The sequence below is a fragment of the Oncorhynchus keta genome, chromosome 1 (assembly GCF_023373465.1).
Source record: "Oncorhynchus keta strain PuntledgeMale-10-30-2019 chromosome 1, Oket_V2, whole genome shotgun sequence".
NCBI classification, from domain to species: domain Eukaryota; kingdom Metazoa; phylum Chordata; class Actinopteri; order Salmoniformes; family Salmonidae; genus Oncorhynchus; species Oncorhynchus keta.
Genome location: NC_068421.1, coordinates 61,981,048 through 61,998,463, shown reverse-complemented (window position 1 = coordinate 61,998,463; position 17,416 = coordinate 61,981,048). Strand labels below are relative to the sequence as shown.

The following is a 17,416-nucleotide window of genomic DNA, read 5'->3' as shown; positions in this document are numbered from 1 at the left end:
CATCACTTACTCTGTGATTTGGACAACAAATAGGTTTTATACTCTTAAATCTCCAGGAGCAGATAGGGAGAAGAATGGATGTGTGTTGTAAAGCATCGGTCTTTCACAGCTTGATGAGAGGTGATCAGTGAGACTGTGTGGGATTGTTTTAGTTATAAATCAGTGTGCATTACTGTACAGTTGTGGCCAAAAGGTTTGAGAATGACACACATATGAATTTTCACAAAGTCTGCTACCTCGGTTTGAATGATGGCAATTTGCATACTCCAGAATATTATGAAGAGTGATCAGATGAATTGCAATTAATTGCAAAGTCCCTCTTTGCCATGTAAATGGACTGAATCCCCCCAAAACATTTCCACTGCATTTCATCCCTGCCACAAAAGGACCAGCTGACATCATCATGTCAGGGATTCTCTCGTTAACACAGGTGTGAGTGTTAATGAGGACAAGGCTGGAGATCACTTTGTCATGCTGATTGAATTTGAATAACAGACTGGAAGCTTCAAAAGGAGGGTGGTGCTTGGAATCATTGTTCTTCCTCTGTCAGCCATAGTTACCTGCAAGGAAACACGTGCCATCATAATTGCTTTGCACAAAAAGGGCTTCACAGGCAAGGATATTGCTGCCAGTAAGATTGCAGCTAAATCAACCATTTATCGGATCATCAAGAACTTCAAGGAGAGAGGTTCAATTGTTGTAAAGAAGGCTTCGGGCCGCCCAAGAAAGTCCAGCAAGATATTCTTCAAAATCTACAGGGATTGGACTGCTGAGGACTGGGGTAAAGTCATTTTCTCTAGCCTCCCGGGTGACGCAGTGGTTAAGGGCACTGTACTGCTGCGCCAGCTGTGCCACCAGAGATCCTGGGTTCGCGCCCAGGCTCTGTCGTAACCGGACGCGATCGGGAGGTCCGTGGGGCGACGCACAATTGGCCTAGCGTCGTCCGGGTTAGGGAGGGTAGTAGCGACTGCTAACCAAGGTTGCCAGGTGCACTGTGTTTCCTCTGACACATTGGTGCGGCTGGCTTCCGGGTTGGATGCGCGCTGTGTTAAGAAGCAGTGAGGCTTAGTTGGGTTGTGTATCGGAGGACGCATGACTTTCAACCTTTGTCTCTCCTGAGCCCGTACGGGAGTGGTAGTGATGGGACAAGATAGTAGCTACTAAAACAATTGGATACCACGAAATTGGGGAGAAAAGAGGGGTAAAATAAAAAAATAAAAAAATGTCATTTTCTCTGATGAATCCCCTTTCCGATTGTTTGGGGCATCCGGAAAAAAGCACTACCATCAGTCCTGTGTCATGCCAACAGTAAAGCATCCTAAGACCATTCATGTGTGGGGTTGCTTCTCAACCAAGGGAGTGGGCTCACTCACAATTTTGCCTAAGAATACAGCCCTGAATAAAGAATGGTACCAACACATCCTCCGAGAGCAACTTCTCCCAACCATCCAGGAACAGTTTGGTGACTAACAGTGCCTTTTCCAGCATGATGGAGCACCTTGCCATAAGGCAAAAGTGATAACTATGTGGCTCGGGGAACAAAACATTGATATTTTGGGTCCATGGCCAGGAAGCTCCCCGGACGTTAATCCCATTGAGAACTTGTGGTCAATTCTCAAGAGGCGGGTGGACAATCAAAAACCCACAAATTCTGACAAACTCCAAGTGTTTATTATGCAAGAATGAGCTGCCATCAGTCAGGATGTGGCCCAGGGGTTATTTGACAGCACGCCAGGGCAGATTGCAGGGGTCTTGAAAAAGAAGGGTCAACACTGCAAATATTGACTCTTTGCATCAACTTCATGTAATTGTCATTAAAAGCCTTTGAAACTTATGAAATGCTTGTAATTATACGTCAGTATTCCATAGTAACATCTGACAAAAATATCTAAAGACACTGAAGCAGCAAACTTTGTGAAAATCAATGTTTGTCATTCTCAAAACTTTTGGCCACGACTGTACACTGTATAGACAGAAGGCCACTCACCCAGCCTTGTGTTGTGCCTCAACCAGCATAGGCTTTAGTACATTCCTGTCCAGTGTGAAGGACATACCTGTTTGTCTCTTCTCTGTCTGACTGACTACATCATGGAGCTGTCTGTACATGTTGAAGTGCTGTTGTTATAAATTGTTATCCTATAGTTTCAGCCTCACCTAGCCTGCCTGGACCCCACAGAGACTTTTCTACAGCACTTTTTCTTCTTCTTCATAGAATTGAATTGCCAACCGGAACGGAGACCGATGCATTTGTTCCTCTTCTTCATAGAATTGCCAAACGGAACGGAGGCCGATGCATTTGTTCCTCTTCTTCATAGAATTGCCAAACGGAACGGAGGCCGATGCATTTGTTCCTCTTCTTCATAGAATTGAATTGCCAAACGGAACGGAGGCCGATGCATTTGTTCCTCTTCTTCATAGAATTGCCAAACGGAACGGAGGCCGATGCATTTGGAGTGAAATGGCTTTATTGATTTGATCCGCTCCTTGAGATGCCAGATAGTAAATGACCCTGTCAAATAACCCTCCAACTGGCAAGGAGCGTGAGTACAGGGACGTATGTAAATCAGGGATATTATTGGATGTTTTGATAAAGGAACTCAGGAACTCCTGCTGATATTATTTTGAAGGGTCTGAGGATGTCATTTTAAACCTATTTATTGTGCGGACGGAGCAGAAAAGCCAGCAAACTAAAATAAATAAAAGGAGCCGTTAACCATAATATCGTTGTGGAGGGTCTGACGGGATCATTCAGGTCGTAGAAGCGTCTCCTTTAATCCATCACTCAGCTCAGTCTATTGTTTGTTATTGTGTGAGTGACTCTTGTGAACTCTCTCTCCTCCATATGTGGTCATTGAATGGGCACGCTTTTTTTTCTGACTGCACCGCTCTTTTACTCTCCTCCCCCCTCTCTTTCTCACCCATAGCCCCCCTTTTCTTTATTTTCTGTCTCCCACCCTTCTCTTTCCCTTTACACTCATTTCTTTTCTCCCCCCTGTCCCTCCTTCTCTTCCTCTCTCCCTCCCTCTTTGTCTGTCTGAACACGTGTGTGATTATTGCTGACTGTCAATGGCTGCTGCTGCACTCTTCTCAGTCTATGATTCTGTTCGGACTAAAACGGTCCCTTGGTTCGCATCTCCCTAGCAACTGGCTCTGTAAACACTAAACCTAGATCAACCTTTTCTCTTTGTCATATAACATTCCCTGCCCATCCAGCCCCCACAACCTTCCTGTCAAGACTGACTGACATGGTTCAATCTGAAAACCCTTTACAGCAACCTACTTTCCACCCACCCAGATTTGCTCAGCATAACCCAGTCTCTGCAAACGCTGTAGTAAACAGCTCAGAGGGGCTGTACGGAGCTGTGTCAGAGAGACAAGAAGGGGAGAGGAAGGCAATAAAACTGTCAGCTAGAGGGAGAGAAAGAGGAATGAGGGATCTTAACGAAGTCCTGCTAAATAAACTATTTACCACTGCCACCACCCTTCCCAGCACAAATCTCATCACACTAACACAGAGAAAAATGCCTTATTAGATAGGGAAATGGGAGACAAGGGAGAGAAGAGAAAATTAGATGGAACGGTATGGTAGACAGAGGGAGATAGAGTGAGATAGAAAGGTGTTTTACATGAGAGATAAGGGAGAGAAAGAGACTGACAGAGAGGGATAAAGGGAGGGAGGGGGGAAGAGAGAGAGAGATGTGTATGGCTGAGCTGGCAGCCCTCCACCCTGATTAACATGCCTCTCATTCCTGGTGCGGAGAATCAAACCAGCCACAGTCAGAGCTGGGAGTTATGCCTGCATGCTACTCATAGAAAGATTTTGTGTGTCAGTGTGTGTATAATTGTGTGTGCGCGTTTGTGTATAATTGTGTGTGAGTGTGTGTATAATTGTGTGTGAGTGTGTGTATAATCGTGTGTGAGTGTGTGTATAATTGTGTGTGAGTGTGTGTATAATTGTGTGTGAGTGTGTGTATAATCGTGTGTGAGTGTGTGTATAATTGTGTGTGAGTGTGTGTATAATCGTGTGTGTGTGTGTGTGTGTGATCGTCTGCATTCCTGTTGTTGTCTTTGCATAATTGACAATTACAATGTTACTTGATTGACACAATGTGTGGGTGTTACCATTGTACTTGTATACTGTATGTACTATACGTGTGCACCGTCTGAAACCTGACATGAATTCAACCAGAGGGAGAGAAACCAGGCAGGATACAGAAAGGAAGGCAGGCAGGCAGGCAGGACTGCACACTCCTCTATTAAAATAGATACTGGGGAATTTATCTCACTAAATTGGATGAGCAGGTGGCTGATTTCTGGGTAGAGAGAGCGGGAGTGAGGAGAGAGAAGAAAAGAGGGAGGGGAGAGAAAGAGAGAAAGATAGAGGGGAATAGATAGAGAGAGAGAGAGAGCGAGTAGGGGATGGGGGGAGCAGATGGACAAATGATCTGCTGAATAAATATGTGTCCAGGATGGTGTCTGATTGTATGTGTAGAGTAGTTAGACTGCCTGCAACAAGGAGCTGTGGTGTGGGATATGATGGCTGTAGAATCTATACACCCCTCCTCTATACCCGTACTCTCCTCTATCAATCTCTGCTTTACCATTGCGTTGCGACTGTCTCAACCGATGAGGGAACAGGATATCCTGCATTTCTATTACATTTAGTGTCTCCAACCAGACTGTCTAAACTGGGAATTGCTTTTAGATATTGTTTTTGATGAAGCGTGAGAGTGAGATTTCTCCTGAGCTGATTTCCTCCTGGAATATGCTGTTACCACCTGAACTAGATGTGGAAGACAAAAAGAGAAAGAAGAGGATTGCTGTGGTTTTCCCATCGACTCTGTTGAGATACTGACCACATTCAAGTTATCTTTGCGTGTTCTGCTAGCCTTGCTGTTGTGTTCTTCTTTCCCGGCCATTAGGCAGGCTTCTTCTTATCATGTTCATTTGGTGCTGATGGCCAAACAGTACTGCAGTCAGCAGATTCAGCTCTACAGTGAGGAAAGGAGAGGAAGGAAAAAAGGAAGCATGAGGACATTTTGTAGATCTAGAAAAACACAATTAGTATACTGAGTGTGTCATTCTGAATCCCATAATGTATACAGCCCTTCCTATCTTTCCCCCTCTCTCATTCCCTTCTCCTCCCTCCCTGTCTGTCTTACTTTCCCCTCTGTATCTCTCCCCCTTCTGACATCTCCTGCCCCTCCGAAAAGAAGGGGAGGAGGAATTGCTTACCTTGACAGCTTCGAGGCTCCCTTCCACTCTCCCTCCCCTATCCCTCTGACAGGCTGAGACCCAGACCGTTGTTTCCATAATAAATCCATCTCCCCTCGTGATTCGCAGAGCGAAAGAGCAAATGGCAGCTGGGTGAGAACAAGTTGAGATATGAAGTTTCCCTGTATACTGACATATGTAAGACAATACATGGTCATGGGGGAATTTTAGGAGAATAATCACATCAAGGTTTATTGTGCGTGTTGCTGCCAACCTCACATCCATTAAGCAGGTTTCTCTATTATTTATGACAGGCTGGAGATGACCTCCCCTCTGTTAGCCTCTTGCCTGGGTTTCTAGACGCTCATAGTGATCGATGCTACGGTATGGCTGTACTCTCCTGTCACTCTCCAACATGTTTTTCTTTTACTTTTACTGTTTGAAGTAGTCCCCCTTGTATTTCCTGATTGATGTGTAGTTTACAATGCTGATCCCTGACCTGCTAATGATAGTTATAAACTGGGCCGTGGGTTAAAGGTCACTCTAATGTCCTGTGTTGTGATGCGTTTATGTCTCTCTGTGACGGAACATGTGTTCATTAATGGACGGATAGAACCGATAACAACCTAAAGGTTGAAATGTCATAATAAACACTTTTTATCTGATGAGCTTTTACCAATATGGTCGTTACCACTCCCGGAAAGAGTGCTGTTCGGACCCTCCTCACCTTGAGATGATACGACTTAGAAACAGAGACCCACAATTAAGCTGCAGACTACTCCAGGCATTCTCAGACATTGGCATATTCTTCCTGGCTAGCTCTGCCCCACACACTCTTCATTCCTTCCAGCCCCTCAGTAGTTGTAATGATGATGAGTGAGAAGGTTAATGGGAGTGACATAGGAGATACCGCTACAGTAATACCTGGAGATATAACTCCATTCAGCAACAATAAGCCCAGGTATTACTTTTGTACTCCGCCAGGCACGGCTCTGAAATTCTGTCTGCTCAGTGCTAACCACATACCCTCAACAGTGAGATACTGTATATTCTACTAAAATAAATAGCCGATGAGGATGTTAATCCAGCTATGACCTTCAATTCTTGTTCTGCTCTTTACCAGATAAATGCAGAAGGATGATGGCTTGTAACAACAATTAGTAGGAACTATAGTTCCCAGGGTCTGCTGCTGAGATAAAAAGTGATGTAGCTGTGCTGTAAGAGGCCATGTATACGGAACAAAAATATGAAGTGTTGGTTCCTGAGCTAAAATAAAAGATCCCAGAAAATGTCCATACAGACAAAAAGCGTATTGTTTACATCCCTGTTACTGAGCATTTCTCCTTTGCCAAGATAATCCATCCACCTGACAGGTGTGGCATATCAAGAAGCTAATTAAACAGCATGATTATTACACAGGTGTGCGTTGTGCCGGGGACAATAAAAGGCCACTATAGAATGTGCAGTGTGGTCCACAACACAATGCCACAGATGTCTCAAGTTTTGAGGGAGCGTGCAATTGGCATGGTGACTGCAGGAATGTCCACTACAGCTGTTGCCAACATCCTTTTAGAGAACTTTGCAGTACGTCCAACCGGCCTGACAACCGCAGACCACGTGTGACCACGCCAGCACAGGACCTCCACATCTGCCTCTACATCTGGCTTCTTCTGGATGATCTGACCCATTTAAACTGTTGGTTTGCACAACCAAAGAATTTCTGCACTAACTGTCAGAAACCGTCTCATCTGCGTGCTCGTCGTCCTCACCAGGGTCTTGACCTGACTGCAGTTCAGCGTCGTAACTGACGTCAGTGGGCAATGCTCACATTCGATGACCGCTGGCACGCTAGAGAACTGTGTTCTTCACGGATGAATCCCGATTTCATCTGTACTGTGCAGGTATGGCGTCGGGTGGACGAGTGGTTTGCTGATGTCAACGTTGTGAACAGAGTGCCCCATGGTGGCAGTGGGGTTATGGTATGGGTAGGCATAATGAACACAATTGCATTTTATCGATGGCAATTTGAATGCCACGACGAGATCTTGAGGCCCGTTGTCGTCCCATTCATTTGCCGCCATCACCTCATGTTTCAGCATGATAATGCACGGCCCCATAGTTCCCACCCCATAAATAAACATAGCTATATTCTGTCACTCATGCATGGGAAATGGTTGTGTCCAAAGATGACACACACTAAGAATGTGTTCAAAGCACCCAGTATATCTATTGGTGTTACGGTATCTTCTCCATGGTTTCACCCCACAGACCAGCATTTCCAAACTAGGGTTTACTTAGATGTGTGTGTATTAGGTAGTTGTTGTGGAATTGTTCGATTACTTGTTAGATATTACTGCACTGTCGGAACTAGAACCACAAGCATTTCGCTACAAATGTGGATCTTTCTTTTCACCCGTTTAAGCTAACATAATATTATGACCACATCACTGAAAGACAAGATGTATGTGTCTTCTGTTTCTCTCTACAATGGCCACAAGCCCTCTACAATGCACATTAAAAGATTGGACCAGACCAGTAACTAAATCAACAATGATGTTATTTTCTACACAGAAGAGCATACTGTCAGACTGATTTGTAATAGACTGTTACAGCCCCAATTTAAAAAGTCAACACAGGCTGTTGATTACATCACCTTTTTACATGGTGGGGTCGCACATTTTTTGTGGTTGATAAACATGGGGTCATGGGCCAAAAAAGTTTTGGAAACCCCTGCCATAGACCCAAGGTCTAGTGAATGACCCTGTAGTCACATCAGTTTAAATGCAAACAGCCATGTTTTGGTTGAGTGGACTGGATTCCTGCAGTGTTTTTACATGAAGGTGTAAGTGAGCGGCGTGTGTCCAGGTGGTTTAGTGTTTAGATTTGAGCTGACTGGCTTGTCCCTTGGTAGGAGAAGAAGGCGGGAGGGAGAGAAGGAGGGGAGGTTAAGCGTCCCGGGTCGCTGGAGCAGATTTAGGGTGTGTTCAGGAAAGAATCAGTCCAGTCTTGGCTCTGTGCTCTTCCGCTCTCAGCAACTTTCCCAGCCTCCAACCTATGAAAGCATTCCTCACATACTTTGGCTTCACTTTCCATATATCCAACGTGATTCGTTGACTGCTCTCTGCTTTACTCTCTGCCCTTACCTTTTCACATTCGCTTTCTCTCTTTTTCTCACTTTCTCCTCATCCCGTCTCTTCCTTCTCATTATCAGTCTCCTCTCACTTTTATTGCTACTTGAAAAGCGATCCAAACTGGATGAGGCTGTCTGTCATTGATTCTACACACTCCATAAAGCACACCCTCCCCTCTCTGATGTGACAATGAGCCGCTATAAGATCTATGAAGTGGGGCTTGTAGCACACAATGTAGGGAATAATTCGTAGTGGGGAAAAGCAGAGTACAGTTTTTCACTGGCTCTGGCTTTTCTGTTCCCTTTTCCCATGTAGGTCTGCTGGATACATTTTTACATTTACAATTTAGTCATTTAGCAGATGCTGTTATCCAGATCGACTTACAGTAGTGAATGCATTCATTTTCATACTTGGGTCGTACTGGTCCCCCTTGGGAATCAAACTCACAACCGCAGCGTTACAAGTATCATGCTCCACCAACTGAGCCACATGGACCCATTTTAAATATTTTAAATATTGACCCATGGTATTGAGTTGAGATCGCTGGGTTGTACAAATCACAGATAAATGCACTCTGGTCATTAGTGCTTGTCTTTTTGTACCAGAACTCAGCTATTTACTCCTAGTGGAGATAGTGCTTCTCTTGTCGTGTGATGCCACTGTATAATAAGACACGATCTCCTGCAGCTGAATACTGTAACACACCACAAAATATTTAATTATCATTTATTTTTCAAGGACATGTATAATCTGGGTTTCCTGTCCAATCCAAGGTGTGATTTATAGGAGACGTGTCTCAGGGCTATGTATTGGAAGTACTTTCTCAGGAGTGCACATATTAGCGCCAAGGTTGTAAGGCAGAGAGAAGAGAGGGGAATCCATGGCAACCATAATAAGGAACAAAAGCATTCAAGTATGAGCTGTGCCATATGCATGCTAAGCATCTCAACCCAGAGTATAGGGTTACTCTCTTTGTTTACCCAGAGCCTGATGCTGCATTGCACACATTCGACCCGCTGCCTCCCTGACTCCCTCCCTGCATGCCTGGTCCCTGTTTCCTGCTTTCCTTTCGTCTGTCTGTCAGACCTCTGTTATCCGCTCTATCAGCACAATATCACCCCTCATTAAGAATTTCTAAAGACTTGAGGCGTCATTGATTCTGGCCGTGATTTGTTATCTAAGCCAGTGGCGGCCCCTCGTTGGTCATTCTGATGATGTCGCCTGCCGCCACCCCTCCGTCTCAGACCTTCAATGATCTGTCTTAATTACTTATTTCGGAAATTACCTGGCTAAATGTCTGTAATTACATTGATCTGGGTCTGTGGGAGAGGACGAATGAATGTGTGAATCCTGGTGGAGTGGGTGTGGATTGTAGTAAATACAGTATAGCCTACAACTACAGGATGCTGAGGAATCCTTTACAGTAGACTGGGGCTACAGTTAAAGTAAGGGCCACAGACTATAATATAAAGGCTAGCCCTGTTCACTGAATTGACTCCACTGCAGCTATTTGTCATAATTATGAAAACATTTTGCTCTGGAGCTGTATGCATCGTTTGGCCCTGGAAGTCTTCCGTATTTGCTTAGCTTGTTGTCCCATGAAATCCTAGAGCCCTCAGTTTCTAATTATGCTAATCAAATGCGTGAAACCTGCCATTTAGTCATACATTATTAATAAATAGACACAATGAAATCTTTGGTAATACCGACTTACCACTTCTACTCTTTATTCTCCTCCACATTTATTTCTCTCTCCTCCTCCTCTCTCGTTCCCTCTCTCCTCACCTCTGACCTCCTTTCTTCTGCTTGTGACTCTCTCCTCTCTCATCCTCCTCTAATTTTGTGGTTTGGGTGTTGAGCAATTAGTGTTATGTGCCTTCTCTTGTTCTGACATCAATGAGGGGAATTTGAGCAATTCCTTGTTAAGATGAGATCTCCTGATAAAGTTGTGTGTGAGTCACCACCTCATTATAATCATGGCTAGATGGCTCTACAATGGCTACTTGTGTGGCTATGCTGAGGAGAGACAGTTAGAGTGTGGGAAGTGTATGAAATCAGTGGCGTCATGCCCATGGGGGGCACAAAGGCATGTGCCCCCTCAGATTGCTCCTGTTCTAAAAATGTTCAGATGTTAAATGACTGACTACACCACCTTTGTGCTCCCTTAGATTGCTCCTGTTTAAAATGTTTCAGATGTTAAATTAATGACTGCATCAGTGTTTCCTCTGGAAAGATTTGTAGTGGTGGGGGAAAATGTTGAGGAGAGCAGGGTTGTAGCAGGGGTTAGGGATCATTTTTATGTAGAAGTACTGAGAAGCTCAGTTCTGGTGACTTAAAAAAAAAATGATGCTGACACCATCTAAAATATCATATCCACCTCCCAGAATGAGCCCAAATAACATATTGGTCAAATGATTTGGTTAAATTATATAGCCTATGCATGGTCAATATTATCAGGTATGCTATTAGCAATAAGCATTATCACCTGTAGCCCAACTGATAGCAGCATAGTGGCTATAAATAAATAGGCAACCCCATGCTTCAGTCTATCTGTATTTACCCTAATGAGCTTATTCATTAGCTGGTTAATTAACTAGTTAGCATCATATTGATCCATTCTATGTCTCAAAAGAACTTGCATAAACTAAGTGAATATACTGTAGGCCTATGTGTTAGGGTAACTTGGGGTAAAAGCCCCCCTGCCTGTACTTCTCACAGAAACCACTTCATCCCCTCCAACGTTCCCTGGTTGCCACTACTCTTGCTCAACTAATACATTTAAGTCACAGGCGATTTACCCCAAGTTACCCTACAATTAGTCTTGTGTTGCCATACCTACAAAATCATGTCACTATCACACATCCCTTAGAGGTCTGGAGAATGTTGTATTGCAAAAACAATTTGAAATGGTCAGATGGCTCCCAGCAGCAATATTTTGAATGGATGTTACATTTCAAGAAGCCTCCCCCCACACGCCCATAGAAGTGGTGCTGTATGTTATGTGCGTCACTGCTTTCCCTCTAGTATTTGTTGCCTATGCTATTTTCAAGTGCTAGATTTCAAATGATCAAGTGTGGCAGACAGTCTGCGATTTAATATTTACTGAAATTGAAAGTGGATTACGCTGGTAACGTCACAATGTCACAACACGTTCTAAGCGGCTCTGGTGACAAACATACTTTTCCCTTGTCTCCATTCGTCCACATGGCAGCTGTCTGCGCTTTGCTACCACCGCAAATATCGTGAAGATTGCCTATTATTTTCTTTTTGTTAGGACCCAAGAAATGGAGGCAGTGGGAGAACCTATTCAAGTAAATAAATACATGCATGTATTATTTTCTTTAAACAATGTATTATTGGCTAGCTAGCTAGCTGGCTACAGTATGCCACTTTGTAGGCTAACTCAACTGAGCTGCTAGCTAGTTTAGCTGTTTAGCTAAGTGAATTAAATGTCACAGTCTCCAAAGGTATTTGTAGATAACAGCCATGGAAGAGGGTGAAATTGCAGCCCTAGCTGTCAGTAAAGGAAGAGTCTAGGCTACTTGGCAGGTAATTTTGTGGGGTGACATTATTAAAATATTATCGAGTTCCGGTCCCTAGAAGGGAAAACTTTGAGGAAAGAGATATAATAGCTACATAATATTCAGTGCTGCCTAATTTGAGCAAAATGAAGCCTGCTTCTTTGATGTTTTCTGTCCTCAGATATGGAACGCTGTGAAAGCCTGTTTGCAGATGAAGAGAGAGGTCCCAATGAATGTTCCAAGAGACTAAGGGCATATCTTATGTGCCATTGGTTATATGTGTAGGCCTACCTATGTTAGCAAATATTGTATAGAACAATATAGTTAAACATCACACACAATGTATAATGTACAACCCTGCTGGTGGTTGGCTGGTTCTTTTTCAGCCCAGCAATAACACACATGATTCAACTTATCAATCTAATGAGTTGTGTGCTCATAAAGTGTGCTACTACTGGGCTGGAATAGAAGTCTGCTCACCCAGTAGATCAGGGATCAGTGGAGCAAAGTTGTTTTTGTTCACATGAAATTATGCTTTAGTAATAATAGGCTACTTGTTACTACTCAATTATCTACATCTGAGTTTAAATTTTGTACATTTTTGCAGACACTCTTATGCAGAGCAACTTACAGGAGCAATTAGGGTTAAGTGCCTTGCTCAAGGGCACATCAACAGTGACGTGATAAAGGGTTGATTATTTGAAGTGAAGTGTTTAAACTTGTTTTAACTAATATTCAAAATGAACTAGTGTCAATGTTGATTGATCACATATCACAATCCTGCAGTAAAGAAAGGAAGGGGTTCTGTCTGTAATGTGCCTGTGTTTCTGTGTTGTTTTCTCAAATCAACATTTCCTTTTCTTCTAGTTGTAAGATCTCCAATGTGTTTTATTTGATTGTGACTCTCTCAGTATATGAGCGATGTGAATCCATTTAGCAGCTTATCATATGGCATGCATCACCAATGCCGCCATAGGCCTACAGTATGATTGCATTCTGAAGCAGATAATAGCTAAATCCACACATTGTTTACATGTTCTCAATTTAAAATGATATCAGTAGACAATGTATATGAGGCAAACCGTATACCAGATTTTGTACATGCATTTTAAGTGCTGACATATCAAATTGTTTTGTGCAAATCCAATCCTTGTAATTTACAGTATGAAAATAAGGAGATTACATTTATGCTATAGGAGGTGATCATTACAGGTAACATTTAGGCTATGGGAGATGATCATTACAGGTAACATTTAGGCTATGGGAGATGATCATTACAGGTAACATTTAGGCTACGGGAGATGATCATTACAGGTAACATTTAGGCTACGGGAGATGATCATTACAGGTAACATTTAGGCTACGGGAGATGATCATTACAGGTAACATTTAGGCTACGGGAGATGATCATTACAGGTAACATTTAGGCTACGGGAGATGATCATTACAGGTAACATTTAGGCTACGGGAGATGATCATTTCAGGTAACATTTAGGCTACGGAGATGATCATTACAGGTAACATTTAAGCTATGGGAGATGATCATTACAGGTAACATTTAGGCTACGGGAGATGATCATTACAGGTAACATTTAGGCTACGGGAGATGATCATTTCAGGTAACATTTAGGCTACGGGAGATGATCATTACAGGTAACATTTAGGCTACGGGAGATGATCATTACAGGTAACATTTAGGCTACGGGAGATGATCATTACAGGTAACATTTAGGCTACGGGAGATGATCATTACAGGTAACATTTAGGCTATGGGAGATGATCATTACAGGCATTAACATTTTACCAGGTTCATTTTATTTGATTCATTTTAGTAATATTGCTTGCAGAATGATTGTAGTTGTTCCCATAGAGCAACAACTGTCTCTCTATGTATCACTGACCCTTGATAAGATAACAACTGGGCTAACATAGCTAACCTTTTAGGTCAATAATATGCTGTTTTTATGAAAATGTTCTCTTTATAATCATGAGAGACATTTAACTAGCTAGTAGTTAGCTAGTTAGTTATACTGTACCAAGTTAGTTTACAAGGTTAGCTGACTTTTCAAAAAATAAACTTCATAGTGGCTAGCTACTTCTTGTCTCTCATGCTACAGTATCCTTTAGCCAAATAGCCACTTCAGAAATGTCTAAATATAGATATGGCCAGCATTGTAGACCCTGTCTCCCCTCTTGCTTTAGCTCATCTTGAAATGACAGAAATGCTGAGAACTTATTTTGTCACCATTGCTTGTTTTGTTGACCTGTTTAGTCCTCACTCTTGCTCCTACGGTACTAATCTGGTGAACACCTTTGGAGCTCAGGGTTCCGACCCTTCTTTCGTTGATTTCTGCATTGGAACTTTCCCAGGCTTCCCATCTAGGAAAGCCTGGTTTGCGACGAGCCTACCCTACAATTGACACCGGTTACATTCATCCCTACTGTCCCCTGTGCAATCACACCGAATTGCGGAGTGGTAAAGTACTTAACCATGCCTCTGTTAAATACTCTGGGTTTAAAATGGTGCAGTTCGCACATATTTAGGAGTTGAGAAATAAATAAAGTAGGAATGGAAAGCTGGGAACCCCCTCTTTTTAACAAAGGCCATTAAAACTGCTATTTTCCCCAGCATTGGATTATGAATTGTTGTGCATTGCCTGCTTGTCAGAATGCATGTTTCCCTCCCTATGGCACTCACAACTTGAGAGAAATATTTCTCTCTCATAGAACAACACTACAAGCCGACTAGGTAAATGGATAAACTATTCTACTATGGGGTTGTCTTTCTATTCATTACTCTTTTTGTTTGCAGAGGAAAAGTTAATGTGGACTGTTCTAGCATCTTCAAAGTGTGCCTCGGTAGAAATATATTTTCATGTTCCATATTTATTTGCCGTGGCAGCAAAGATTTTGCTAATAGTCAGTCCCTCCAGGATTTTGCACATTTTTTCTGTGATTTCTGCAGCCCAAAATGCTTGATTTTGCGACATGCTGTTATTTTTGTTGGAAAATGAGATTGATTTCTGTTCACTGTACTGCCTGTCAGCCATCAACAATCACCCATCATCTTCGCACATGAATACGGTGACAGGACAGGGGGAAAAAACTTTGTTGACTTGTGGTTGGATTGGGCCATTTTCCACGGTAACAGTGCAGTAATTGGTCAAAATTGCAAACCTGCTTTTGATTGGACCCTTTTATGCGCTAAATGTGCAGGGATTGGTCAAAATTGCAAGCTCTCGAATAATATGCGCCGATTGGTTGATTTTGCATTGAATAATGTGATCGCTGAATCCTGGAGGGACTGAATAGTGCAGCAACACAACTAAATGACTGCAGCGGAAACACTGTACTAAACTTAATTTTTAAAGACCTGCTCCGGAACTTTGGCGACTACTAAGTAGGCCCAAAATGTGTGTAGTTATTGGGTTATAATACTATATACCAGTGTGACAGTTGTACTAAACTCCTAAGGCATAAAAGTTATAATATAATCAAAAGTTATTAATAATCATTAATTAAATGACAACTGAACAGGTATGCTTGATAACCTATGCAGAAAATGCATATAATTAGGCATAATGATTATGGCTATAGATTGCAGGAAAAAATCCATCTTTAAGTACTTCGTGCCCCCTCTAAAATAATGGGTGCATGACGCCCCTGTATGAAAGTGCCCTTCTTTGCATCTACAGTATGTCATGCAATGTGTTTGTAACCACAGTAAAATATGAAAAGGGTTTTGAATAAAGAAATCCAACCTTGAAGATTCAAATGTAATAATAACTACAGGACTACACCACTGAATATACCCAAGCATTCAATCATTTGTTTGTGCTGTCAGACACTGTGACTGATAGCTTTTTGTTGAGATTTTCAAAGCAAATTGTCAGTATAAACAGTAATAATGTAATAAGCTAAAGAAGTGGCATCCTTTTCATTTTTGAATAGTTCATGTATTGTTCAGGTGACACATTTTTGTTCCGGTGACACATTTTTGCTAACATCGTCACGCTCAGCTTTTATGTGAAAAGAACAGAAGCATAATCATTCAGGAGGAGAGGCAGAGATGGATGCAATGATAAGCATGGAGAGTGCTATGACTATTATACATAATAAAGAGCCACTACACAGTGTACTTTACCTCCAGCACGAAGAGTGGCTCTGTTCTGCTCTGCGATGGGGTTTGAGGTTTATGACAACAGTCAATAGCATTCCCCAAGGCTTTCCTCCTCCTAAGTGCAGGAGTAGTTTTCTCGATGGATTGAGTGCGTTAACTTAATTTGGCTATCATTTGTATTTTCATGTGCATGCTGTAGTACGGCTTCATAAGAAAATACCGGCCGTTTATCAACTGCCAAAGATGTAATAAAGTACGATCTCATCTTAATTTGAGTAAACAGTCGCCTAACACTCCTCACTCTCCCACTTCTCCCTGTCTCTATGTATGCGTCTCTCTTTCTCTTCCTGTCTGTCTGTTTCTCCTTTTTTCTCCTCTCACTCCCTCTCCTGCCTTTTCTCTCTCCACCCCTTCTTCTCTCTCTCTTTCTCTCTCTCTGTCTCTCCATCTACTGCCCTCTTGTTGTAAACCACCCTTCCTCACTCCACTGTGTCTCATGTGTCATTGGGCTCCTCTGGTCTGACTCTAGGCTGACTCTCTGTCCAGCTGTAGGGAGAGATGTTGTGGGAATGCAGATATGGTACCTGCTTTGTCTGGACAGTCAGTCAGTGTGTGTCGTGCATCGTAGTGTGAGCCTGTCACACTAGGTAAGTGTCTGACTGCTCGCTGTCTTTCTCTTCATCTTCACAGACGCTGTATTCTGCTGGCGACATGTCAACCCTGGCACCACCCTTCTTCCTGCTGTTCTGGCTCCTCCGATTGGCCAGCACTGCGTTTCCGGAGGAACCGGGGCCTCTGAACTTTATCTCCATTGAAGGTAATACCTCTCTCTCATAGTCAGCATGTATGGGGTTATTCTCACTCACAGGGTGTACAGCAGGGCTCCCCAACTGGTGGCGGTTGTCTTTGGCCCCAAAACTTTTCTGAGACAAAAATATTATTTGTGTATATATATTTTTTGTTTTGCATTTTCATTGTTGGACATAAAAGACTGTAAAAACACCAGGAAATCAGGTCAAAAGGAGTCAGGGCCTCACATGGAAGGTGTGGAGTAGTGTAAGGGTGTAAGGTTATGGAAGTAGGGTTAGAGTCTCACACGGAGGGTGTAGCTTGTAAGAGCGAGGTCAGGGATGACATGCATGGGTTGAGGAGTAGGGCAGTCAGTGAGTTGTGTGAGGTCAGAGTCGGGATTGAGGTCAGACTGCTCCCACAGACGGCCAGACTCTGAGCCTCCTCCAGACCAGAACAGAGCTGACTATGATTGATCACAGCTCAATAGTGTCTTCCAAACACCTCCCAGCTGAATTCAGACCATTCTCAGGCTATCAATGCTAATACGTAGGACCAGAAGGGTCTCTGAAGTCCTGCGTGATTAGGGCAGATAGTGGGCCTCAGTCTATGCGGCCCACTAATCTACTCATCTGTGATAG

General features: G+C 43.0%; 1 protein-coding gene across 3 annotated transcripts in view; it reads left to right on the top strand.

The window, feature by feature from the left end:
- Nucleotides 1-17,416, top strand: part of sema6bb (sema domain, transmembrane domain (TM), and cytoplasmic domain, (semaphorin) 6Bb) — a 139,206-nt gene that overhangs the window by 50,999 nt on the left and 70,791 nt on the right. For all 3 annotated transcript variants that reach the window (XM_035780500.2, XM_035780491.2, XM_035780480.2), the window contains exon 2: nucleotides 16,677-16,803. In XM_035780500.2, coding sequence (XP_035636393.1) covers nucleotides 16,698-16,803 — 106 coding nt within the window. In that variant the 5' untranslated portion in view covers nucleotides 16,677-16,697. The remainder of the gene's footprint in view (nucleotides 1-16,676; nucleotides 16,804-17,416) is intronic.